The 26,063-nt window shown below is 50.6% G+C and overlaps 1 protein-coding gene across 1 annotated transcript in view; it reads left to right on the plus strand.

The window, feature by feature from the left end:
• The window catches only part of ACSL6 (acyl-CoA synthetase long chain family member 6), a 46,836-nt gene that overhangs the window by 15,512 nt on the left and 5,261 nt on the right, over positions 1-26,063 (plus strand). Inside the window, exons 2-15 of the mRNA XM_082490135.1 lie at positions 2,005-2,225; positions 3,408-3,522; positions 6,306-6,370; positions 6,830-6,931; positions 7,076-7,175; positions 7,708-7,886; positions 8,409-8,441; positions 9,429-9,480; positions 14,456-14,529; positions 17,395-17,472; positions 20,221-20,355; positions 21,487-21,621; positions 22,721-22,816; positions 23,651-23,723. Coding sequence (XP_082346261.1) covers positions 2,031-2,225; positions 3,408-3,522; positions 6,306-6,370; positions 6,830-6,931; positions 7,076-7,175; positions 7,708-7,886; positions 8,409-8,441; positions 9,429-9,480; positions 14,456-14,529; positions 17,395-17,472; positions 20,221-20,355; positions 21,487-21,621; positions 22,721-22,816; positions 23,651-23,723 — 1,432 coding nt within the window. The 5' untranslated portion in view covers positions 2,005-2,030. The remainder of the gene's footprint in view (positions 1-2,004; positions 2,226-3,407; positions 3,523-6,305; positions 6,371-6,829; positions 6,932-7,075; positions 7,176-7,707; positions 7,887-8,408; positions 8,442-9,428; positions 9,481-14,455; positions 14,530-17,394; positions 17,473-20,220; positions 20,356-21,486; positions 21,622-22,720; positions 22,817-23,650; positions 23,724-26,063) is intronic.

Raw genomic sequence — 26,063 nt, forward strand, 5'->3', positions numbered from 1 at the left:
GCACTGGTGTCCAGCATCTGGCCCAAGGGGCAACTGGGCCAGTGGCCACAGGAGGGAGATGGCCCCGAACATGGGCTCTGTGTCGCTGCCACCGCTCCCTGCTGCCCTCCACCATGTTGTAGCCCGACAATGGCTGAGGTTAATTGTTCGCTGTGGTTTTTTTGCTCATACAAACTTCAAACCCTCCTCCGGAGCTGTGTTCGCCTGCACCGGCCCCCGCAGCCCCCGCGGCACGAATATGGGAAAAAGCTGAGTGAGGGTAGTCCCGACCTTCAGCGTAACCCAGACGCTGTTCCCAGGAGGAAAAAAGCTGGTTTGTGTTAACGTCAGTGGTGCCATTGTGTGGGAAGCGCTGACCCCCCCCCCCTCCCCGGGAGCGAAGCCCCTCCATTAATCGCTCGGCTGCTCCGCAGGCTGGAGCGAGGCCGGAGGGCGGGAGGAAAGGGGCTGCCTGGGCTCCTGCAGCAGAAAAGCTTTTTCTTTAAGGTCTTGTCTGCTGGTAAAGTCATAAATAGAGCTGTGGGGCTTAACAGGAAACCTTAACCGTTTGGATGCCCTCTGCAGCATCTGTTGGCTGGTCCCTTGCAGGGCTGGCCGTTACCGGAGACTCCCTGCCGGGGCCGTGACTGTAAATAGGAGTTATTTAAAATGCTCCTCGCGTGCTCAGCACCCAGACACGGAGTCCCCTGAGGACAGCCTCACCTCGCGCCCCGGGAGCAGTGAGCCGGGTGCCCGGCTCCTCTCTGCGGTGGCCATTTCTGTATACGCAAAAGAAAAAAAAGTAAGGCAACGTGCGGGTCCTGTGCTTGGGGAGATGCCCCCGCAGCCGCCTGCCCTCTGCTTTCCCAGCGAGCAGCTCCCACCCGCCAGTCCGGCAGAAGCGAGAGCCGCCCTCCCTGCGCCCGCAGCGGAGTGATGCTGGCAGGCACAAAGGGAACGAGCCGTGGACGGCAGAGCGTTACCGTCCTGTGCCATAAAACTTCTCCCCTCGCCCGTCTCCTCCACGCACAGCCCTTCGCTACAGAAAAGGAGAAAAGTTTTTCTCTTTGCTTTTAGTTTCAGTACCGTCGGGGCAGCGCGGGGACCGGAGGGTCCCCAGCAGCCCCACTGCGTCCTGCCAGGAGCTGAGGCTCCAGCCCTTCTCTTCTCCTGCCAGGGCTGCACCCCTCGGGAATGCCCCTTGGGAATGCCCCTCGGGAATGCCCTGGCATTCCTCCCTCCCGGCAGCCACCCATCACCCCACGGAGCACCCGCAGGCGCCGCGTCTGGCGCGGGGCAGGGTGGGGACGCGGTGGCAGCGTGCTCGCAGCCTGATACCCCCACGCTCCCTTATCCCCTCTCCACAGTCGCTTGCTCTTTCTTCCAGGAAACACTTATGCGATGAAACGCAACTTTCTTTGGCTGGAAGCACCTATAATTTACCCCGATGTCAATCATCAAGAAGGAACTTGAGGTTGAGAACGTGAAGCTGGCGCAAAGGCAGAGGGTGGTGGTTTGGGAGTGTGTCTGCGCAGCGTTTGGGCACATAGAGACACGCCGGCTTTGCCCTGCTCCACATGAGCCGAGGGCTTGTAGCCGGGGGCTGTGGCCACCACGCAGCCCCCGTCTCACCCGGGGAAGGCAGAGCGAGCTGCTGGCAGCCCTGAGGGGACAGTCGTAGCTGGATCCCAGAGCTTGTCACAGCATCTGTCTGCTACAGATACACGTGCTGCCCAGCCTACACGTGTACTCACTCGTCCTTTAGGAGCGAGCTCTCCGCTCCTGCTCAGCCTTGCCGGGATGTTGTCTCCCTTCTCGTGTCTCTTCCAGAGATGCTCTTCTTCCCACGTGGGGGTGGTTGCTGGTGGGCAGCCCCGCCGGTCGGCAGAGCAGTGTGTCTGCCCTGGCTGACGAGGGGAAGCGCGTTCTCCCCATCCCGAGCCACGCAGAGACCCCCTCCCCGCCCTGGTTGCCCATGCCCGTGCCGTGGCGTGACCTGACCACGCATCCTTCTGCCTCTTGCAGAGTTTGCCGTTTCGCTTGTGGAGAAGATGCAGGCGCAGGAAATCCTGCGGAGCCTGCGGCTCCCCGAGTTCGATGACCTCAGCCAGTTTTTCCGTAACCTGCCGGCCACGGCGCTGGTGGGCATCGGTGCCTTCGCGGCCGTCGTCGCGTACTGGTTCGCCAGCCGGCCCCGGGCCGTGAAGCCGCCCTGCGACCTGCGGATGCAGTCAGAGGAAGTCGAGGTGAGGTCTGGGACACACCAGATGGAGAAAACTGGGGTTTGGCCGAGGTTTGCACGCCTGGAAATGAGCGCAGGGGACACCGGGAGGTGCTTTTGTTTGAGGGGTCCCCAACTTCATCCTGAAATCGGTGGTGTAACGCGCTGTGCCTGGGATCACTTTGCGCCTTGATTCACCTTTTCCCGTAAACTGGAAAATTAGAATACAGCCCATTAATTTATTCTCTGGGATTTTCCATAACATTTTGATCTTGGCTTTGCTTAACCACCCATGACCCAAAAGCAGGTGCTGCCATGGCGTGGGAGAAACCACCGAAAAGCAACAGCTGATAAGATCGAATCAGTCGGCACTTCTTGTATATGTGCCCATTACCGAGTTTGCTGCTGCAAACTTTGTAATAATAAGAAAAGGTAGACCCGAATCCGTGCTTAGAGGCTGAGGAGTTATTAATCTTCATGCTTGCAAAAGGTTTTAAAGTTTAATGAAGCCGCTCTGGTTTAAAGAGCAGAAATATTTCTGAAGATTGTTTCCACTTAAATTAATATCTGAAAGTGTAATGAGAATTTTTTAAAGCCTTTTGTGATGTCCCCTCTAAAACCTTATTGTCTTTCGTTCCAACAACTTTTTAAAAGGGTGGGAGGAATTTACACTTTCCAAGCCAGTTTCCCCCTGTGGTTAGGGCTTCACCGAGACTGTCTCCTGGCTCCCAGCGCAGTCGCGGTTGGATCACCCTTGCCCTGCCTCCCTCCCGCTCCTAAAACGCCCTGACTGAACCCACGCACCGGGCTCTGGAGTCCGGCCTCGGCTTTAGTCTCTCCTTGGTGTTGGTCTGCATGTCCTCGAGAAGGTGCCCGTGGTGCCAGTTTTGGGGACCTGAGGAGCCCAGAGCAGTTGCTCCCCCCAGCACGTCCCCACTCCATTACTTGCAGATTTGTAATTCCTCCTCAAATCAACCGCCTCCTGTGGCAACGAGGCGGGTCAAGCGCTCCTCTCTGGGCGGGTGGTTCTCCATGTTCCTGGGGTGCCGAGGTGGACGTCCCACCTCTCCCATCCCTTTGGGTGGTGGGGCAGGAACACGGTGGTGGCTGCAGAGGCTTCTCCAGCATTTGGGGAGCGTGCTGCTTTATGCTTCGGGGTTTCCCCATCTCCCGGCTGTGTCACATTGTGTCATGCTGTGTCGCACAGGGCCTGGCCGGGGCGCGCCGGTCGGTGATCGGGGACAGCCCGCAGCTGCTGACCCACTACTACGACGATGCCAGGACCATGTACGAGGTCTTCAGGAGGGGATTCAGCATCTCTGGTGAGAGCATGGGGATGGGGAGGCCTGGGAGCAGTGGTGGGGAGAGGTGGAGGACCAGACGATGTAGAGGTCCAAATGGTGTGCGAGGCTCAAAGGCTTAGGGAAGCTCAGAGAGTGTAGAGGCTGAAAGAATGTGGGAGGCCAAAATGGTGTAGAGGCTCATTCGGACTCAAAGGCCAAAGGACGCTGGGGGAGGCCACCAGAATGTGGGAAGTCACGAAATTGTAGAAGTCAAGAGAGCGAGAAGTTGAACGAATGGGAGAGGCACAAATAGTGGAGAGGCTGAAAAAGTGTAGGAGGCCCCAAGGGTGCGGGAGGCACAAAAAGTGTAGAAGCAAAAGGAGCGTGGGAAGCTGAAGGAAATATGATTGCTGAAGGAGAGAGGGAGGCTGAAAGAATATGAGAGCCAAAAAAGTGCAGAGGCCCATAGAACATAGACCCTAAGAGAGTGTGGGAGGCCCAAAAACTAGAGGTCTATTACGTGTGGGCGGCTGAAGGAGTTTAGAAGCCAAAAAGGTGTGGAACGACCAAGAAGAGTGGGATGAGCATTGAGGCCAAAGAGCGGGAGGCCTGAGTGTTGAGGCCCAAAAGTTGTGGAAAGCTCAGCAAGTGTAGAGATTGAAAAGGTGTAAGAGGCCAAAAGACTGTTGAGGCCCAATAAGTGGGAGGGTGGAAAGGTGGGGGAGGCCAACGAGGTATAGAGGATGAAAAAGGTGTAGGGAGGCAGACGAGGTGTAGACGCTGCTAAAGGTGTGGGAGGTCAAAGCGGTGTAGAGGCTGAAAAAGTGTGGGAGACCAAAAAGGTATGGGAGGCCCATTGCATTGAGAGTTTAAAGGCCCAAGAAGTGTAGAGTCCCCAGACTTGTAGGGTGGCCAAGGGAGGCTCAGAGAGTGTGAGACCCAAAAGGTATGAGAGGTCAAAAGAGTGTATAAGGCCAAAATATTGTGGGAGGATTAAAATGTGTGGGTGGCCAAAGAAGTGAACAGGCCCCAAAAGTGTGGGAATCCACAAAAGTGTGGAAGGTCAACTGAGTGTAGTGGCCCAAAGAATGGGGGTGCCAAAAAGGTGCGTGAGGGAGAAAGCGATTCAGAGGATCACAGAGTGGGAGGCCCAACTGGTGCAGGAGGAGCAGCAAGTGGACATCTTGGAGAACAGGGGGGCCCAAAGAGTGGAGGCCAATAGAGTGGAAACAAAGTGAAGGGCGACCAAGAGATGGAAGTCCTAATAGAGTTGGAGGCCTGAGAGTGTGAGATCCAGAGAGTGGGAGGTCCAAGGAGAGGAGTCCAAGGAAGGAGGAGGCCCAGCGAGGGGCAGGGCGGGTGCTGCAGCCTGTGCTGCCCATGGTGGTGTGGGCACCGCTCTTGGAGCGTTGGGGTTATAATTAGGGTTATTATTTGCAATGTGCATTATTTTGCCCTTAATGCCATTGAATTTTACTGTGCAGTCTCTCAGTACCATGAGATCTTTTTGCCGCCGCTGGCAGACAGCTTAACGTCCTGAATTTTGCAGCATCAGCAAAGCTCATCATACATTATTGAATACATCATGAATACATTAAACGGGGCTGATCCGGGCATAGAGCTGTGGAACCCAACGGAGCTCCTCCTCCTCCTCCGCTGCAAACGCTGATACTTATTTCTGCTCGTTGCTGCCTTTTCATCAGTAACTCATCCAGCTTACCTTTTATTCCTCAACAGGGCAGGGTAAGGCACTCTGCCAAAAGCTCTTAGGAAAGCTGAGTGTGTCAGTCCATCGCCCTTACCCCGTGGTCGACGGTACCGTCAAAGAGAGCTCACACACTTGTGAGACATCGTTTCCCACTCCAAAAAGCCACGATAACTCTTCCCTGCTCTATCATAACTATTTCTGTGTCCGCTGCTTACGATGTCCCGGCTCCTTGAACACACCAATTTCACTGTCAGATGATTATTTTTTGGTCCCACCAAAAGCCTCAGTGGAACTGCGAATATCCCACTGGGCAGGACAGGGGTGAATAAATTTAACTCGCTCGGAGCATGGAGGGATGGATCTTGAGCAGATAAGTACAGTTAGCAAATTATTAAACTTCTCAAACATTTCTCCTGTCATGTAGTGCTGCGTATTGTCTTACCCTCCTCCAGAGGAGGCTGTGCTAAAAATAGCAGTTTTCACTTTGAAGTGTTTAAATGAAGAGGCAGCAAAAGCAGTGGGAGCCGGTGTTTGGGATGAAAGCCCTCATCAGACACTGGTGCTCGCACTACCTCGGGAGAAGTGTTTTTTAATGAGGCTGTTTGGGGGCAAACTGCTGCTGTCCCCTCTGCCGCTCAGGGAGGAGGACTGAAGTGACTCTTTGGCAGATCCCAGCAGCCCGTCTGCCATTAGCTGCACCCGTGTGTTTAATTTGATAGAATCACAGAATGATAGAATCGTCTAGATTGGAAGGGACCTTTAAGATCATCAAGTCTGACCATTAACCCAGCACTGCCGAGTCCACCACTAACCCACGTCCCTCAGCACCACGTCTGCCCCTCTGTTAAGCACCTCCAGGGATGGCGACCACCACCGCCCCGGGCAGCCTGCTCCAGTGCTTGACAACACTTTCACTGAAGAAAATTTTCCTGATACCCAATCTAAACCTCCCCTGGTGCAACTTGAGGCCGTTTCCTCTTGTCCTATTTGATCGGGCTTGCAGTGAGCTCTGCCCCCGGAGTGAGAGCCAACCCCGATAACAAGGGATTTGCTCTTCGAGGGCAGCGCGTTAACTCCTGGCACTAACACCATCGTCTCTGCTTGTGTCTTCCAGAAAACGGCCCCTGCCTGGGGTTCAGGAAGCCCAAGCAGCCCTACCAGTGGCTGTCCTACAAGGAGGTGAGCTGGAAATGACGCCCCCCGCGGAGTCCTCTCCCCCAGTGCTCTCCCCCTGCCCGGCAGAAGAAGGGGGTGTTAAGGCGCCCATGGGTAACACACATGCTCTAGACCACGAGGTTGCTAACGCGCTGTGTGAGCGCTCCCAGTTTCCCCAGCCGGGTACATCCCAGCATCATATAGGTGTTTCGGCTTTTGGGGATCGGCTCGATGCCGTTCACCCGCTCTTGACAGCGGCACTGACATGCTCAAAGCCGCTGGGGCATTGCCAACCAGAGGTCAACTGCTAGTCAACTACTAATGGCTCATGGTAACATTAAAAAAAAATATCGGGCTTTTAGATTTGGGCACTAATTTGAGAGCCTCCCTGTATAAGCTAAGTCTTCGCTTCGTTTGGTATTGCTTATATTCCTCTTTTCTAATGTTTTTGGTTTGTTTTTTTTTTTTCTCTCCAAATTCCAGGTGGCTGAAAGAGCAGAAGCTCTGGGTTCAGGGCTTCTTCAGCAGGGCTGCAAGCCATCCACGAAGCAGTTCATTGGGGTCTTTGCTCAAAACCGGCCAGAGGTGAGATTTTAAGTTCAACTTGATGCTGTATTAATAATGTTCCTGACTTGTGAACTTGCTTTATACATGAAGCTCGTTCTCAAGTGTGTTAAATCTGCTGCCGCAGCCCCCTTCTCACCTTCACTCTTTGATGTCCTCCTGCAGTGGATCATTTCTGAGCTGGCTTGCTACACCTACTCTATGGTGGTGGTTCCCCTCTATGACACCTTAGGTCCTGGAGCCATTCGTTACATTGTCAACACAGGTAAAACCAAAATTGATGTCATCTTCTCAGAAACCAGTTTTGTTGCTCAGAACGGTTTATTTTCTTCAGCTTTCCAAAAGACAGGTGATTTTACTCATTGAGTGTCTTGAAGTCACTTGGAGAGCTGTGTCCCCATGCTGGGTCAGGGCTGCCTCTGCTGCATTTCCCACGCGCCCGGTCGTGCACAGCCGTGGACGGGGATGCTCTGACAGCAGGAGTTACTCCACGGCCACCCACTCTTGTGCTGCTTCGTATTTTGCCTCCCAGAGTTTTTAGCCCACGTGGTGAGCAATTTTAGCGTTTTGAACTGAGTCCCAGAATAATTGTAGGCATCAGCTACAGCTTCGGCATTCATTTAGGTTAGCTAAAATTGCAGCTATTTTCTAAGAGAAATATGTGTTATATTCTAGGGTTTCTGATGTTAGCCTGAAGCGAATATCAGAAGTGGCATAACGTGAGCTATGAGCCAGCAGCCTGCCGTGCATTAACAAGGATTTACTGTAAACAACTCGTTTGGCTGTTTTTCTTCCAGCTGACATTTCCACAGTCATCTGTGACAAACCTGAAAAAGCCAGAACACTCCTCGACCACGTGGAGAGGAGAGAAACGCCAGGTCTGAGCTCCATCATCCTGATGGACCCCTTTGAGAAGGAGCTGACGGAGAGGGGGCGGCGCTGCGGGGTCCGCATCCAGACCATGCAGGAGGTGGAGGTAAGTTTGCTCTCCCTCTCCTTTTACTATATTTTGTAGTTTCTGTCCAAAGAGAGTAAAATATCCAGGGATTTGTGAGCTGCATGGCAGGTTCGGTGTCTGGAGAGCACAAAAGAGCAGCTGGTGGCTGATAATACTGATGCCCAGTGCGGTCGCCTCTTAGCGTTACTCCTCGTCGATAGGAGCGCCGACGTTTCCAACCTTCCTGCTCAAACGAGATACCAGCTGCTGTTTAAGCCTGGGAAGGGCGGTTGCTGTTGGAGACGCTGTCCTCCTACGGGGGAGCCTACAGCCTCGCGCTTTGATGAAACAGCCTCAACCAACCCGAGCGCTGCTGGAAATCCAAGGGTGGCATTGCGGTTGACGCAAGAAACTTTGGATAGCAAAGATGACCTAAGTGTTAGCCACAAATTTTTCTGCTCTAGCTCACGCGCTCCCTTAGCGGTTCGCGGAGTATTGGCAAGTGGGTTACACCACAGGAATTAAAGTGGAAATCATTTTTGTTACTTTAATCTCTTTCAGGACTGTGGCCGCGAGAGTCGACACGTGCCTGTGGTGAGTGCCGGCGTGCTGCTTTCCCCGCTTCCAACCAACCGTGTCGCAGTTATTGCAGTGAGGAGGGAGGAAGGGTTTGCTGTGGCAGAAGGAATCCCGCGTGTCGTGTCTCTGGGGCAGTGCCGCGGGACCCTCTGCGTGGGAGGCAGCGGAGGAGCCCGGGGGCTGTGGACACCACCCCCTGGAGATGTGCAGTATTTGCTTCACACCCTACGCCTGGGACGCTTAACTGGGAGAGTTCATCCTTGCTGAAAGTGTTAATGAGGCAGTAATTAAATGCCATTGTTAAGCCACGCTAATTCCACTGCCTTACCCAGGCGGCACTGGGGGGATGAGTTTGCCCCTTTGGCTTTCCGGAGGGGTTTCTATAGCTCAGAAACGCGACTTGGCAGTATTTCTCTGGGATATTTTTGGAAAACTGCGCTGATGTTTTTCGCTGGCTGCTCATACTCGTGCGAAACTTTCCAAAGCAGCTTCTGATTTTCAGGCTGCTTATTTATTCGTTGGTGACCCAAAATAGCGCACACATGCAGCGGTGCTGAGAATCCAGAGCTGCTACTGGAAATGGGAACCATCAGCAGCTTCGGGACGTTGTCCCCTGTTGTGGATAAGCGCACATTCCCAGAATTTATCTGGAAATCAGTAAATTATCTCAGGTTTTCCCACACACCTACAGATATAGATGGTGTCTTTGAAAGCACCGACTGCAAGACAAATTGTCCATCAAAGTCTCCTGACACTAAAGCATGCCCTTAATGCAGCTGGAGCAAAACATATGGGAGGAATAGAGGCTGCATCATCTGAAGAAACCTGATAAAAAGAGTTTTATGATGGCCTTTTATATTTTCCAAGGGGAATGAAAGCTTTTTACGACAGAGCTGCAATATAATTGGTTTGATCTTTAAGTTTATACAACGACAACAGTCTACCGTTGACCCGTCTGCATTTGATTGATGTGATTTTCTTATTCTCCTTCTGTATTTCCAGCCTCCTCGACCAGAAGATCTATCCATTGTCTGTTTTACTAGTGGCACTACAGGTAAAAGAAGAGGCGTTTTAATCGTGAAATGTTAGAATAGATTATGCAATTATTTATTATACGTGGAAACGTGCTGTTATACTGACGTGGCGATTTCTATGCATTTTTAATATTTAAGAACATACATGTATATCTGTTTCTGTAGATTGCAAATGAAAAATAATTATATATTTATTTTTCACTTCAATTCCCTGACATACACTTTGGTGGTACGATTTCACAGTTGTCTGGAAATCTGCCCACGTTTCTGCTTCGCCTCTTGCGGTGTAGTTATGAAGCGCTCGATGGATTGGTATTTATCTTCTGCAGATGTTTTAAAAAAAAACACAACCCAGAAATGCGGGTGCACAGCTTTCCATTCTCTGTATCCAAAGCACACGGACATCCCCAGCACCTCTGTCTCCTCTGCAGTGTGCCCCAGCTCGCTCCTGCGTTGTCCCCGTCCTCGGGTTGGCCCTGGGGCACCGTGTGCTGGGGCAGGCGGGGGGATGAGCCGGGGCAGCCCCCGCTGCTGGTACTCACGTGCCGCTGGACCCTTTTTCTTGCACCAGCGTTCTCCTGCCTGTCCTTAGCAGACACGGTGCTTTCTCCTCTCTCCAGACCCTGGTTTGCATAGGGCTTTGCAAGCCAGGTTGGACGGGGCTTGGAGCAACCTGGGCTGGGGGGAGGTGTCCCTGCCCGGGGCAGGGGGTGGCACTGGGTGGTCTTCAAGGTCCCTTCCAACCCAAACCGTTCTACGATTCTATGAATTTCCTACTCTCGAGAGCTCATAACATCTACCAAAAAGCTATACCTGCAGACAGCGCAGATGGAGAAGGCATGATTGTTTGGGGAACTGCTTTTATACTGACCTGCAAGGGAGGACCATGCTCCAGGGACCGCTGGAGTGGCTCTTCCAGGTTCACGGTGCTCTCAGGATTGCCTAACGCTTGGCCCTACTCCAAAGCGTCCTCCATTTGGCCTCCACTCCTTCAGGCAAGCAGAAGGTGCTGTCTGACACCAAGCTGCCCTCCAAGGAGGGAGCTGCCCCTGCTCTGCAGAGCCGGCTGAGCAAGAGGGGACAGCCTCATGGTCCACGTCCTGGAGGAGCCTTGTACTGCAGATCAGGTAGGCAGCTGCTTTACCAGCTCTGAATACAAACTCAACATGTATTAAAAAGAGAAAGATTGGTGGGGCATTGGAATAGACTGCCCGGGGAGGCGGTTGGGTCACCATCCCTGGATGTGTTAAAGAGACGTTTAGTTGTGGTGTTGGGGGATATGGTGTAGGGGAGAACTTTGTAGAGTGGGGTGGATGGTTGGACTCGATGATCCAAAGGGGCTCTTCCAACCTAGACACTTCTATGATTCTATGATTCTAAAAGGCTTTGGCTTTTTTATCTTCACGCACTGTTCTTAGTTTTGAGGTCTGTGCACTTCAGTGCACTGTGGAAGGAGCCTCTGACTCTGCTCCGTCTCGGCGGTGGGAACTCCTAAAAGGAAAAGGGCGAACACAGTGCGAGAGATGGACCTCGGAGCCGTGTGCGCTGCTGTGGGCACCGGCTGTGCCGGTGCAAAGTGGCCAGGCACTAATGGGAGTTGTAGGAACCCAAAGGAGCTGTGCCCACAGATACAGTGGGGCACAATCTGTTGGCGTGGATTTTAAAGTGCAGAGCAATTTTTTTTTCAAGCCACGTTTTTTGTTGATATTTTGATTTCTGAAAAAGAAATTCTGAATAGAGAAGAGGGGTTGTTTTTCTTATTTTTTTTATTTGCAAATGCAATCATGGGCCGGTTTCTGACTTCGTGCTTTTCTTAGGAACGTGCCTGAAGTTAGAGAAATAGGACAGCCAGGGCAGCTCATTTGCTTTCTCCCACCCAAACCAGAGATTTCAAATTCTGCAGGTTACCTGCAAACTAACCTCGCACAGAGCAGTGCTTTGCGAACCCGCAGCCCCCCCTCTGCTGCCGGAGGACTTTGCACATCACCACCACCTGGATTTTCCAGGGGTTCCACCAACACTCCGGTCTGTTTTCCACGTTGTGTTTTGACATAAAAGGCTTGGCTTTTTGTATAGCTCACATCAGGTTATTTTTAATGACCAGATTTAGAACTTTCTTTCAATGGGTATGTTCTCAAGGGATTTTTCAGTTCTAAAGGGCTCTAAATATTTTTGTATGGTGTGAAACAAATCTCAGCTACAGTTTGTAACCTGGAGATTGTAGAATTGGAAACAATTTTAGCTGCTTATAAAAAAAAAAAAAACAAACAGAAGTAGACTTTAACATGTGCTTTTCTTTGGTAGGATGAGATGTCCAAATGCCTCCCCAGGGAGAAGGGAGAGGCTGAGGCTGCTGAGCTCAGACGCAAAGACCAACTTTCATTGTTTTACCAAGAAACCAGCGGCACTCAGAAATGGGCCACAGACACACAGATGTCCCCAAGCCATCAGGATACAATTTTTCATGCTGGCTACTCCAGAGAAGCAAACTGTCATTTCCTCAAGGATCCACCTGTAACCAACTGGATAAAAATTGCTTCCCAGCAGTCTCTCGCATCCTGCCAGTGCCCATCCCCGGCTGCCGGGGGGTCCTGGGAGGAGGAAGGCACTCACATCCCAAAATTCCGATGGATCATACCACCAAGTTAGTGCTGGAGCTGCTGATTGAAATACCCATTTAGTGGCGTGGAAAAGGTTCTTCTGTTGCTTATGAGAACTGTCAAACCGGCCTGGCACCAGGATAAGGAGAAATTGTCATTCCCGGAGCACTGACTGCACGGGATCGCGGCGCACCCTTTCCCGCACCAGGAATCTCACAAGGTGTGTCTTTACGAGGAAATTCAAACTGGAGAGCAGTGTTACACAGCTGCCATTAATTTTTTTTTTAAATTTTTTTTTAAAGGAAAAGCAGTATCACTGCCAACCTTTTTCTCTGGAAGTGATAATTCCGGGAAAGGGCTCGTAGCAAAGGGCACCTGTTCTGCTGGGTTAACACTTAAACCAGAAGAACTAAAGAAGGTGAAAATTTACAGGACTCCCCCAGCCTGAAAAGCTCCAGCTCCCCAGTGGGAGTGTGGTTTGTTCTGGATCTCTCCTGATGAAGGCTGTCCTGGCTCTGACGCTGCTCCTCTGCTTTGACGCCGTTGACAGCGCAGCCGGTCCGGGATGCTGAACCCGCTGCGGGCAGGACACGGGGGAAAGAGCCGGGACGTTCACTCTGCTTCCAGGCATGTCATGGCGATCTGAGCAGAGGTACTGAGTCACAGAATCATGGAATTTTCAGAGTTGGAAGGGACTTCTAGAGATCATCTAGTCCAACTCCATCGTCTAGTCCAACTCTGAATTTGCATTAAAAAAAAAAAAAAAAGCCAGAGGTGGAGTAAGTAAGAGTCTGAGGTCTCAAAGCATCTAAGAAATCTTCCAAAAAAAGTCTGAAGAGCCGTGTCAAGGCGCAGGAGACAGCTCTGTGGCTGCTATAGCCGGAGGGCACAGTTATGAATTTCCCAACCAGCACTGAGCGCGTCCTCCCCGCCGGCGCGCAGCCCGCCCGCTGCCGCCGCAGGGAAGCTCGTGCGGTGCTGCGGCAGCACGGCGACTTGTAGACTTGCAGGGGCCGAGCGTGCATATTTGGCTAGACACAGCGTAAATAACAGGAGCAATTTCTGGGTCGTTGGCATGTATTTACAACTGACATCGGTTCCTGGAGTCTTTCCCGAGGTGTGGATCCACGTGTGCGCCCAGCTGTGAAAATACGCGCCTCGAAACGAGACCTGCCGGGCTAAGCGGGTGCCTGCAAGCCCGCCTGTACAACACGTTCGGGCAGGAGAAGTTGTGGTTGGCAAAGATGTCAGCTCCAACTCCACCTCAGAGCTTCGGAGGAGGACGAAAGACCAAAATAGCTCCTGTGCACTCTGTTGGGCCGCAAGTATTTGGGACCGAATTACTCAGAGGCACTTGGAATTTCAGTAAAATGGATTTTCAGTAAAATACGTTGTGTTCAAAATGTCCTGCTTGAGCTCAATAAACGTGTGCGAAAACTGCAACTTTTGTTGGGGCCTTTATTTCATTATTTGAGAGGGTGCGCAGAAGCGATGGCGGCTCAGCTGGCAGGACAGCGCGCCCCTGCCGAAGGGCTGCCGGCGGCGCAGCCGGCGAACTGCTCTGAAACCCAGAGGATTAAGCGTATATTTCTGCGCCGAGACCGAGTCACAGATCCCCGGTGCCCCTCGCTAATCTGAGGAACTCTGGCTGGTTTATAATTCGGCGAGGCGGTTGCCTCTGTCGTTACCTGCGGCAGCGTTGCAGCGCTCCCGCGGGCGTCCCTCTGGCGGGTACCTGCGGGGAAAGCGGAGGAAAGCCGGAGCTACGCCGCAGTGGGGCGATGGAATTAAAACAATCTGCTTAAAAACACGCTGGGGAGAGGGAGGCTGGCTCCGTAATCTTTATTTGAGCTGAGCTACACCTTCTTTTCGGAAGTAAACCCTTTGAGGGTGATGACGAGGGGCGGTGCGGTGACAGGAGGATGTGCAGAGCCCTCGGCTGCCGTTTGTGTGCTCGGAGGTTTCAACCTGTTTAACGAACACCGTATTTTGGCGTACGAACAGATACGAAATGTAAAAATTGTATTACGGTGCGAAGGGGGGTTCTCGGCTCAGAAAAGAGGGTGAAAAAGCAAATGCCGCGCTCACCAAGCGGCTCCACCTGAGTGATCTCAGAAATTGCAGTTGGGCAATTTCTGGTGGAAACTTTTTCAGCGTCCCCAGTAGAAATGTTCATGTTATCCCGTGTTTACAGTTTCATTTTATTAAATTTTGAGGATCGCAATAAGCGTTTTCGATGCATGTTACTGCACAGGAATGACTGCGAAAATTACATAAATTTTGAAATTCAAAAAGAGAACTTAATATTTTAACCATTTCTTGTTTTGGTTTTTGTTCAGCTTTCGGAAATTACCTCCTGGCTCGTCTTTTAAAATCACTCTTTGTTTCCTTTCAGGAAACCCCAAAGGTGCTATGCTGACTCACGGGAACGTGGTTGCTGATTTTTCAGGCTTTTTGAAAGTGACGGAGGTGAATACCCTGATTTAGAAAATGTTCCCGTGTGCGGAGTGTGTGGGTTAAGCCGTGTCCCTGCACGGGCTGGAAATGTGCTCCTGCAGAGAAGAGGTGAAATTTCTCTTACTCAGAGGGCCAAATGCACGGAAACGGGAGCAGGTCTGAGCTTACAGCGCTGGCGGGCATTAAATCCCCGTTCCAGCACTGGTTCCCTGGCTCCGCAGGGCTCAAAGTGCTTCTGAGGAGAAACGTTGGCTCCCGTAAATCAATTAACTCCTTTGAAAGAATCAGGAGAGCAAACAAGCCCTGTACAGTTGCCACTGGTGCTTCAAAAAGAGGACAGGGCTCCACTTCTAAGGATGCCCACGCAATGTCATCCTCATTTATTTGAAAGCTTTCTGCATGTAAAGTGTGTGTGTATATGAGAACATATACATTTTTACAAGAATGGTTAATTTCATTGATATAAAAGTATAGCTCGGTTTCCATTATACATATTTTTAGAAAAAGCACAGCGCTGGCCGAGTACCCGTATAATATGTTTCACGCAATGTGTAAACTTGTGCTTAGAAACGATATAGGAGGCAGAATTGCTTTCGCACAACATATTAAGGATTTTACGCAGCTCGTACCTAACAAATATAAAGAATCTTTTTTTTTTTTTTTTTTTTGGTAGTAAACGGGCAATTCTATAGAGTAGTGATGCACACGTGGGGTGCACGGTTTGTTACCTGACACCCCTTGCTGCTCTCATCGTTGCTGCTGAAAACACTGCAGTCTTACTGTCTTAATCCTTGAACTTTCTGAGATTTCCAGAGCCCCGTTGCAAAGAAACCGGGACGCGTGATGTGAGACGTCCCGCCGAGGTTCCTCGCAGGGTGGGGACCCCGGTGATTGTCAGGAGGAAATGTCAAGGCAGCAGCAGCAGCGAGCCCTCGGGGTTTCACCGCGCGGCGCTTTCGCTGGGTTCCGAGGGTACCCATCTTCTGATGGGTAGCGGCGGCTGCGTTTCAAAGGGCGGGAGCGCTTATTTTGGGAGAGAACTAATGGAGAGGGAGCTGAGGGAACTCGGCGTCTTCCGGGACTGGCCCGCAGAGATGGGTTTAGTGCTCGCTGACGGCAATGGGACTCGCTCATTGATCTCGAAGGTATGGGATTGAGACATCAAGTCTGGTGTAAGGGGTTGTAAATTCGATAGCTTCGGTCAGCAGAGGTTGTTGGCGAGGGGGGAAAAGCCCGTAGCCGACCCACGCGCTTAGGGCCATGTCTAACCATAGTAATGAAATCGAGAAAAGTGCAAAGTATTTGAAAGTAGTATCGATTGATAAAATAAAAATACCTAAAGCCGCGAAGTACTGTAGGTTTGCTGTTTACGCACTCTTGTGCTATTTTTGCTTAGTTCAGTGATTTTTTTATAAATGGAGCATTTTTCGAAGTGAAGCCAGAGCTTTATTGTAAGGTTGTTCTCAAATGCCAGGAAGCTGTTTTCATTTTAACATTTAACTGGACGACTGTGCCAGCTGTGAAATAATGTTCAATATCATCATTTTGGTCTGATTTAAAACCAAATAATTTATGGTCTGGTCACTTAAAGCAACGCAAACAAAAAGCAGCGATGCTAATGGTTTTACATTACTGTGCGTGCAGAAACTGAGGCCGATTTGAAATAACGTATAAAGAGATCCGCAGGCCCTAATGCCTTAAACCAGCCTGACACATAAAATAATACGAACTGGGATGCTGAAAACCCCACGTAGTCAATCATGGTTGACTTCAGTAGGTAATGGTTGGGAGGGCGTACCCAAATCCGACTTGCCCAGATTTAACTCCGGTAAAATCCTTCCCGAGGAAGAAACTCCCGTGCCTCCATCCCCCGCCGTGTCCCAGGTCACGGACCATCGATTCTGTCACGGCAGTGGAGATGCAAAGCGGGTATATACTGTGAGCGGATAGATTTTATACCCATTTTCCACTAACCACTGGCTTTGGTGCAAGTTATTGGGTAATCAAGCTTTCGGGATTTTTAATCCATAATATTATGGCAAGCCTTACCCTTGGACGTGCAGGGAGAAGGGCCGCTTTTCTTTTGGGGCATGGGTCAGGTAAGGCTCTCGGGGCCTTTGTTTATCCCAACCTGCCAGACAGAGTTAAAACCTCGGCACACTTCAGTAATTTTTATTTTTTGCATTATTTATCCAGCTTTCTTTTTCCCCCGCTGCACCTGTCTGTGGGGCAGTGGTAATGCCCTTAAAGTCACATTTTAATCACTTGAAATGATGAGAAACACTAACAGAAATCATTACTTTTTGCAGCTGAGGAAAAAAAAAAAATCATTAATTTTCCCAATATATTCTGATTCAAATCAACGATTAACCTAAGGAAAAAAAAAAAAAAAAATCTGTGTCTTTGACTCTAGTAACGCTGTGAATCTCTGACGGGCTCTGTGCAACATGGAGAGCTGGTGCGGCTGTAGAGCCCCGCGGATTTCCGGGAGGCTCCCGCCGGTCTGCGCAGCGCTGGGCGCGCGGAGCCTGGGCTTAGCATCTGCTGGGAGAAAGCAAAGGATAAAAATTGGGTTCTCGGTCAGGGTGAGCCGCTGTTTCCAGCGCGAGGTGTGAGGATACGATACGCCTTCTGCCATGGGGAGACCTCTCCGCTGCCCTCTGTGTACATCTCCGTGCTCTGTACTCCTCCTGCTAACCGAGCTTCATTGGCGCTGTGGCTTAACGCTTCACTTCGTACGCTGCTCCCTTCCTCTCTCGACAATCTCTCCCCTTTTGCTCCTCTGGTGCCATTTTTCTTTTTATTGTTTTATGACTTTCTTGTTGTCTTCCTGTCAGTGTTTCTTTCCTTTCTGTCTCCCATGCCCTTCACCTGCAGAAAGTGATCTTTCCGAGACAGGACGATGTGCTCATCTCCTTCCTGCCTCTGGCTCACATGTTTGAAAGAGTTATACAGGTAAGAAACCTGCCTGAACTGACGAGGCCTCGTGGGGCTCCTTGTGTTTTCTTCCAGAGTCAGTGGTCTCCTACTTGTGAGGATGTACACATTTCCTATTTGCCTTTAGCACACATGTTTGAGAGAATGGTACAGGTAAGGTCCGAGTGTCAGTGGAAATCACCTTTTTCCACGCCAAAATAAAATAAAATGAATAAAATGCTAAATAACCAGCGATAGATATCTTGTAGCACTAAAAAAAAGCTTGTACTCCAGAAGTGCCACGTGCATAACGCCAGGGCCCGGCCGCTGGTCTCGCTGGCACGGCCCCGAGCCCCGAGCCCCGAGCCCCGAGCCCCGAGCCCCGAGCCCCGAGCCCCGAGCCAGGCCGGGAGAGTTTCCCAAGCTCTCCAGCTTACGCCGGTGGCTCTGAGATTGGAAAATGGCCCTTCGTCAGCGAGCGGAAACCGCTACCTGCACGATTTTGGGGGGGACGGGACGGGACGGGACGGGACATGGCTTTTCAAAGCACGCTAGGATCAGGTATCACGGGAAGAAAAAGAATTCGGTGCCATTTTCTACATCAGCCAAAATCCTTTTGTTGCGTAAATAACCAGATCTGCAATAAAAACAAACAAACAAACAAACAAACAAACTTGCGGACATTGAAAAGGAGGAAACTGAGGTGGTGGTGTGACACACGTGATCCTCCTGGCAGGGCAGCGTACGGTGGGCAGTAACTGGAAGCCAGCGTCCCCTGGAAATAATGGCAAATAGAAGCGTAAACTCGTGCCAGCCCGCAGAACTGACTTCCCACATCCCTTTTCTGAAAAGACGGCGAGAATTCGTGCTGCAGTCAGTGTGTGAGGCCAGTCAGGAGAGACGATCGCACCAGTTCCTCCGGCCTGAGAAGCTGCGAACTAAAAACTCGTCCAATATGTGAAGATTGGATCTGGATTCAGTCGCAGCTCTGTACTTTCTCAGGGAGGGCTGTTTCGGGCTGAAAGCATACTTTTTGAGTCAGTCGAGCGTCCAAATATAAGCCTCCCACTTCCGAGTAACATCTGTGCCAGAAAGAATACATTCTGCCCTGTTAAAAACTTGCAAATTGGAAGTGAAAGTCCAGGAACGATATGGAGAAGTAGAGCCCAGCCTATCTGCGCTTGTCAGTCTAATTTTAAAAGGCAGGGTGGGCAGCATGGCACCGCTGTTCAGGCAAACTGCTTTGCCAGCAAACAAGAATATAGTTGTTAAAAAGGCGTCTGATGTGTGTGGGGGGGAAGTTAGAAAAATTTAAATACGTACATCTGAACCAAGGGATGTTCAGGTTAATCTTCTCTACTAAAAAAAAAAAGCTCATTAATAGAAAGATTTTTTTTCAAAAGGGGTAAAAAGTCATTTTCAAAAGGGGTAAAAAGTCATTTTCAAAAGCATTCTGAACAGCAAGCGCTGTGTCGGCTTCCCCAGTTGTAGCCGAAATTATTAGTTCCTGGAACTTACAGTTAAAATTAAACAGATACGTTCTTTAAAGCTAAACATTCCTTGTAGTTAGTTACAATGCCCAATGAGCACACTGATTATATTTCCTTTTTTTTTTCTAATTCATGTGCAGTGTAAAACACAGATTTGGCAGTGTGATGTTCCTTAAACCCACATCACATGCATAAAATTCCGGTGGTTTCAGTTGATGGAGAGACAGCCTCTTACTGTTTGACAGAGCAGTGAGAGCGCTCTGGTTAGTATTATGGATTTTTTTTAGGAGTAGCGCGAAAAGACTTAGATGTCTCTCAGCTACAGCAGTTAAAAATTCCTTATTTGGGGAGAAAAGTCAAGCAGAGGGAGCGGATGCTTTCCACCTACCCCTTGCAGAGCTCAGAAAAGTGAGCGCGCTGGTCCGGGCTTAGGAGGGCTGCGCTCCGCTCCCGGCACCGCCGCTTTGCTGGGGATGCTTCCGAAAGCAGGGTAGGAACGCTGGGCCCCAAACGCAGGAGCACAAGCGATAAAGTGCCGTTTTTACCAAGTTAGTGACTAGTCCTAGTCCTCTGCGGGGTGACTGACTACCAGAGCTGCCGCTTCTGCTGCCAGTTGGCTCGTCGCAGGCAGCCTGCCCGGCCCGATCCCGCGCGTCCTGCTCTATTCGGATCTGATTAAAGCGGCCTCTTTGCTTTCTAAGTGCAAAACTTCTGGATCTGTAGTTCCCGTACGCGTAAAGCACCTTTTATGAAGTGGGCTTCTATTTCTGGGATACAGGATCAGGCACCGTGTTGCTAACGTAGTCTACGTTGTTGTATTTAAACAAAACTAAAGTATTAACATCTAAAAATCGGCTGCCGCTCAGTACGTTTTACAGTATTTCTTAATATGCATTTCTCTATTGACAGTAGGTCCTCATGCTGTGAGCTGCTATGGCAGGTCTGCGCTTCAGAGAAGTTCAGATCCAGAATCTGACCGTAACTGGGACTTCTCCATCCCCGTATGCAGGGGATGAGGGGAGATCCCTTCTAAAAGCTTTGCGTCCTTGTTCTTCCAGAAACGGTGGCAAATTTGGTGGATGCTGAATTGCCAGTACTGAAAAGTGCCCCAGAACTACCCGTATATTTCTATTCAGTGCAAAATTTATGGTTACATTTTTATAGATACATCTAAAGCCCCATTTTTGCCTTACTGAGAGCAGAATTTCAGGAAAGGCACTTCTGCGCTCGGGAGGGATGCTCTGCCGTGGGAATTCAAGGCAAAGAGGTTACATGTCTTCCTTTTTTTTCCCCCCAGTCTGTCGTATATTGCCATGGAGGGCGAATTGGGTTCTTTCAAGGAGATATTCGTCTCTTATCGGACGATATGAAAGCATTGCGTCCAACCATCTTCCCCGTGGTGCCGCGGCTGTTAAACAGGATGTACGATAAGGTGAGTTTAATTTTGTTCTTTTTTTTATAGTAATAGAGTTTCTGTCCCTTTAGTACCTATCTGAAAGAATTCCTGTAGTCAGGGAGATTTCCTGAGCAGGTTCTGCTGTTTCTGCCTTGCTGCAAACACATTCTTACCCCGCGTAACTGCTACGGCTGCTCCAATCTGTCGGTCTATACTACGTTGATTTACACAGACTGCAGGCATGGCTATTGCGCGTTAACGTGAAATCCCTCTGTATTGGCCTCTTACCCTCTTCTCACTGAGGTTACTCGTGACATTTCCAGAGATGAGGGTTTTTTTCATCACAGACGCACCAGTCAAACTAGGACTTTTTGTGCCCTTCAACCAGTTTCGGAACTCGACTCTCTCTTTCTGGTGGCAATGACAGCTGAAAATCGGGAATTGCAAATAAACTATGAAGATTTAGGCAGCGAGGTTGGCTTTTGGATCCAGAAATCTTTAAAACTAAGAGATGGTCTCGAAAGGTATTTAAGACAGGCATGTCTGGTCATCATGGTAAATCTGTTTGACCAGCTGGGAATATTTATTCCTCCAAAGACTTATCCTCTAAAGATGAGCTTAAGCATGAGCTACTGATGTAATTTTTCCCCAAGGTCAGGACTGTTGGCTCAGGGGTTCTGGTGCCTCGTTAGAGGGATGAGCACTGGGGGGCTTCTCATTTGTAGAGATGTAGTTCATACTGGTGTCTCATTATGCTGAGGTGAGCACAGCCCCATCCCCTCGCGGGCCAGCGCCGATACCTGCTCGAGCTGCCGAGTGTCCAAGTTGCTCATTCCTAGTTGCTCAGATTTCATTACGTCGCTGAGTCCCATCGTAGAAATGATGCAGAAATCCCAGTCGTATAAATCTAGTTAAAGCCTTCGCTCTCATCCTCTCTCCTTTTCCCCCCAAAGGAACAGGATGTACAATAGCGAACGGAGCAAACCAAACCACTCCTTGTTTGCAATCCAATAAAAAAGCTGTAGCGTAGCCTTATTTCACTGTACTGCTACTGTAACTGTGCCCTACCTGGCACCGGCAGAAGCGTGTAGCTGTCATTGTAAGCAGAGCTGTTGCTGTTCCCTCTCTCCCGGGCGCCGCGCTGCCTGCCGCCCCGCGCTCCCGCAGATCTTCAGCCAGGCGGACACGTCCCTCAAGCGCTGGGTTCTGGAATTCGCTGCAAAACGGAAAAAGGCTGAAGTTCGAAACGGGATCATTAGAAACGACAGCTTGTGGGATAAGCTTTTCTTTAATAAAATACAGGTAAGGAATTTAAGAAGTGAGTCTGAACTCAAAGGACTGTCATTTCTTCTAGGAATGACTGATTTTCCTTAAAGTCAGTGCAGTCCGCTCGCCTGATAGTGACCTGTGGGCAATTGCTACTCCCTAGCGAATGGCAAACTGGAAAATTGAATAGAAAAAGGAAATGGAACGCAGTTTGTTATTCCACTAACTTTCCCTGTTGTTTGCCGCACATCTCCGCAATAAAAAAAATGATTAAATTGGCTTTATACCAGTTTTTTGGGACTCTGTACTACTCCAGGAGGCTCTGATTGCTTAATTTTTTTTTAATTGGATAACTTATCTGGAGACACGCCACTTTATTTTTAACTAAAGAAACTGACTGTCCTTTTTTGTCTGGGGATTAGTTGTCCTCAGTGTGCAAAGACAGCGGAGTTCGCGCGGCGCTGTGGGGAGCGCAGACGTGCGGCAGTCCGGGCTGCGTATCGGTCGAGGGCCTGGCCAGACTGGCAGACGCAGTGAGGAGTTGTTCCCTTTTGTGCTGGGTTTTCTTTTTACTTGTAGAATAAGGAAAAAGGAAATGAAGAGGGGGGGGAGGGGGGGGGCGTAAAAAAGAAGTAAAGCGCGACACAGGAATTGATGTAATACCCTCCGCAAATATTTGAAGGTCACCTGCCTTAAAAAAGGGAGAGCGTTATTTCGCATGGCTTGGGAGCCGGTTCATTAAAAACGACGAGGTGCAAATAAGCAAAGAAAACTGGAAAGGGGAAGGCTCTGTTTTTTACCCAACAGTTGCCCAGAGCCACTGTGGTTCCTGCGGGGCCAGGAGAGGAGACCCAGCGGCTCGTCCCGCCAGGAGTGGGACTCCCGCTCCCATACGTCGAGTGGCTTTTGTCTTTGGGCGCTAATTCTGCCTCCGAGGGACACAGTTATTGCTTTGAAGATTTCGCTGGTTTTTTTATTCCCAAGGAAAGGTTCAGGGCCAGTTCGTATTTCTGCATCTATTCCAGAGGGAGGGTTTTGTGCCAGTTCTGTATCAGCAGTACTCGGGGACGCTGCTGGTTTTGCCACGGGTAGCAGTTTGTGATGCTTTCTTTTGTTTTCTCGTGCCATCAACCAGGCGAGTCTCGGTGGGTGCGTTCGCATGATAGTGACAGGCGCTGCCCCCGCGTCTCCGACCGTCCTGGGCTTCCTCCGCGCCGCCCTCGGATGCCAGGTGGGCTGTTGGAGGTGTTCGTCTGCTGTCGGCTAGGACACGCGCTGCGTTTAAGCCAGGCGATGGGTTAGGAGCTCAGGAGTGCGTTTAGGAGAGCTTCCCCAGGGTCGCTCCACCAGCAGCGGTGGGGCCGGTGTCCCCGGAGCTCTGCTCCCGCCGCCCTGGGGCTGCGCTGGGAACCAGCGGTGGCCCCGGGAGGGGAGCAGCAGGCAAGCGCTGCTCGCGCTGCCGGCAGCTGCCAACCCCCCACCCCCCCACCCCCAACAGGCTCATCCCACCCGTCTCTCAGCCCTTAATTGAGTATGTGCAATTAAATGTGCTTGTGTGCGTGCTGGGAACTTCATTACACGAGTTTTATTCTTTATATAAATGGAAAAAGGTAGTCTTCAGATGGCAATTTAACCCGCTTAAGATGCCCACTGGTTTATTTCTCTTTGACTAGGAAGCCCAGGGCAACTAAAAGGCTTCATTCAAGAGCCTAAAATGAAGCAAAACCAAAATAATTTTAAAGGTGTATTTTCAAAGTGTCCCACAAAAATACCTTTCTTTCCCCCACTAATAAATTCATCTCATAGGGTAACATAGTTCCTGACTCAAAAGCTAAGTGCTGAACTTGGCTTCTTACTGGTTTTGGCTCTACAGAGCCAATTCATAGTAATTCATAGGGAGGGAAATGACATTTTGCCTACGGTGAGAGCCAGGGAAAGCGTCCCTGTGCATCGCAGCTGGCAGGATTGGCGCACCGGACTGCGCGACAGAAGGCAGTTCTTAGAATTTTATGCTGTAATGGTGAAATCATCTACGCTGCTTTAACGATACCTGTTTCTTTGTCAGGTTTACGAAGGTTATGGCCAAACAGAATGCACAGCTGGATGCACCTTTACGACCCCAGGTGATTGGACATCAGGTAATGATTTTCTTCCACCATTTCCGGAAAGAAAAGGAACGCACGTTTCTCTTGAAAATTGTGGACTGTAATGTCACAGGGTGTAACGCAGCATTCGCCACCTTGTGAATAATCTTCAGCAAACGTAATGTTCTTGAAAGTGTCACTGGTCGAGAATAAATAGACAGGGATCAGATGTTGGGCACGTTTGCCTGGGGAGGTTTGGACTTATCCCTTGAGCTGTTATTTGGGATACTCTCATCTCTGCAGTCCTGGTCCTGTGAGTCCTCTCTAGAGCACTGGAGCTGAATTTAAAAGAATGTTTGTTAGAATGAAATGCTGGAACAAAGAAAAGACTAATCCATTCGTGTGCTCAGTGAGCAAACCAGGCTTCGGATACAGATCCACCACTACTCAATACTTTATATACTGCAGGCTTTCAAAACTTTTGAATCTTGACGAAATCAGATAAAAATTAGCACTAAGCAAGATTCAGATCATACATAGAAGTTACTGCTGCTTAATTTCTTCTTAATATAATTCATCAGTATTTATAAAAATGTTTTGAAGTGGGTATCATACTCATTCAAATGAATACTAGTAGGAAAACCAGACATCAGATATGAATGGGTCTGGCCAGTTCACAGAATCATAGACTCGTCTAGGTTGGAAGGAACCTCTAAGATCATCGAGTCCCACCGTTAAACATTTCCTTCTTTCCAACCCAGTTTTTCCATGGCTGGAGAAGAGCACATGCTTTCTTCTCCCAGCACAAGTGGCCATCTGTTAGGTTTTCTTCAAACCAAAACCAGCCCCGTGCAGATACTGTTGTGTCCTGGGGCTGGTTGCCCACTGGCCCCAGGCCCTGGCCAGCGCTGGGCAAAGCACCCCTCATGCGCCAATGCCACATCCTCGTCCTCACTGTGTTTCCATCTGGCTCCTTGGCAAAATGAGACCTCAGCCCACGAGCGCTGCAGCACGTGAAGTGCTGTGACATGGACCGTGTGATTGAGTGCACCCTCAGCAAGTTTGCCGACGATACCAAGCTGTGTGGTGAGGTAGACATGCTGGAGGGGAGGGATGCCATCCAGAAGGACCTGGACAGGCTGGAGAGGTGGGCCCAAGCCAACCTCATGCAGTTCAACAAGGCCAAGTGCAAGGTCCTGGGTCGGGACAATCCCAAGTACAAATCCAGGCTGGGTGGGGAATGGCTGGAGAGCAGCCCTGAGGAGAAGGACCTGGGGTCGCTGATTGATGAGAAGCTCAACATGAGCCGGCAATGTGTGACTGCAGCCCAGAATGGCAACCATATCCTGGGCTGCATCAGACGTGTGGCCAGCGGGGCGAGGGGGGGGGATTCTGCCCCTCTACTCTGCTCTGGGGAGACCCCACCTGCAGTGCTGCCCAACACAGGAAAGACATGGACATGTTGGAGCAGGGCCAGAGGAAGCCCCGGAGCTGCTGGGAGGGCTGGAGCCCCTCTGCTGGGAGGACAGGCTGGGAGAGGTGGGGGGGTCAGCCCGGAGAAGAGAAGGCTCCGGGGAGACCTCAGAGCCCCTTCCAGTGCCTAAAGGGGCTCCAGCAGAGCTGGGGAGGGACTCTGGATCAGGGAGGGGAGCCATGGGACGAGGGGGAACGGTTTGACACTGACAGAGGGGAGACTGAGATGAGATCTGAGGAAGAACTTCTTGGCTGTGGGGGCGGTGAGCCCCTGGCGCAGGGTGCCCCCAGCAGCTGTGGCTGCCCCATCCCTGGAGGGGTTCAAGGCCGGGTTGGACGGGGCTGGGAGCGACCTGGGCTGGGGGGAGGTGTCCCTGCCCAGGGCAGGGGGTGGGACTGGATGATCTTCAATGTCCCTTCCAACCCCAACCGTTCTATGATTCTATGACACTGAGTTGGGGACTCCTCTCGCTCCAGTCCATCTTTCCTAGCGGCTGTTTCTGGGGGCAGTAGGACTGTTTCCCACGGTGTAGCGCTCTAGCAGCGCGTGGCGGCTCCAGCAGGCGTTGCCCTCACTTCATTGTTGGGGTGATGTAGGGGTGAGGGGGAGTGTGCTCAGTGTAATGTCACTGCAGTCGGTATTGCCGGGTGATTACACCAGCGCGAGTCCGGAGCTTTGTGTGCTTTTATAACAAGTTAAGCTTAAAAAAGGGTGTAGTCTCTTACAGGTGAGGGAGACACAGTCTGTATTTCAACGCATTCGAAAACAAGGCTCATAGCCAAATTGGAGGTTTGAGTATTTAGTCTTAATAGCACAAAACCTTAAATGAGGAAAATTATTTCTGCACACAGACACAGTTCCTGCAAGAACCTCCAGGGTATCTACAACTATGCAAGCAACTAATCATAAAATGCTAAGTA

The sequence above is a fragment of the Vanellus vanellus genome (genome assembly GCF_965231255.1).
Source record: "Vanellus vanellus genome assembly, chromosome: 13".
NCBI lineage: Eukaryota > Metazoa > Chordata > Aves > Charadriiformes > Charadriidae > Vanellus > Vanellus vanellus.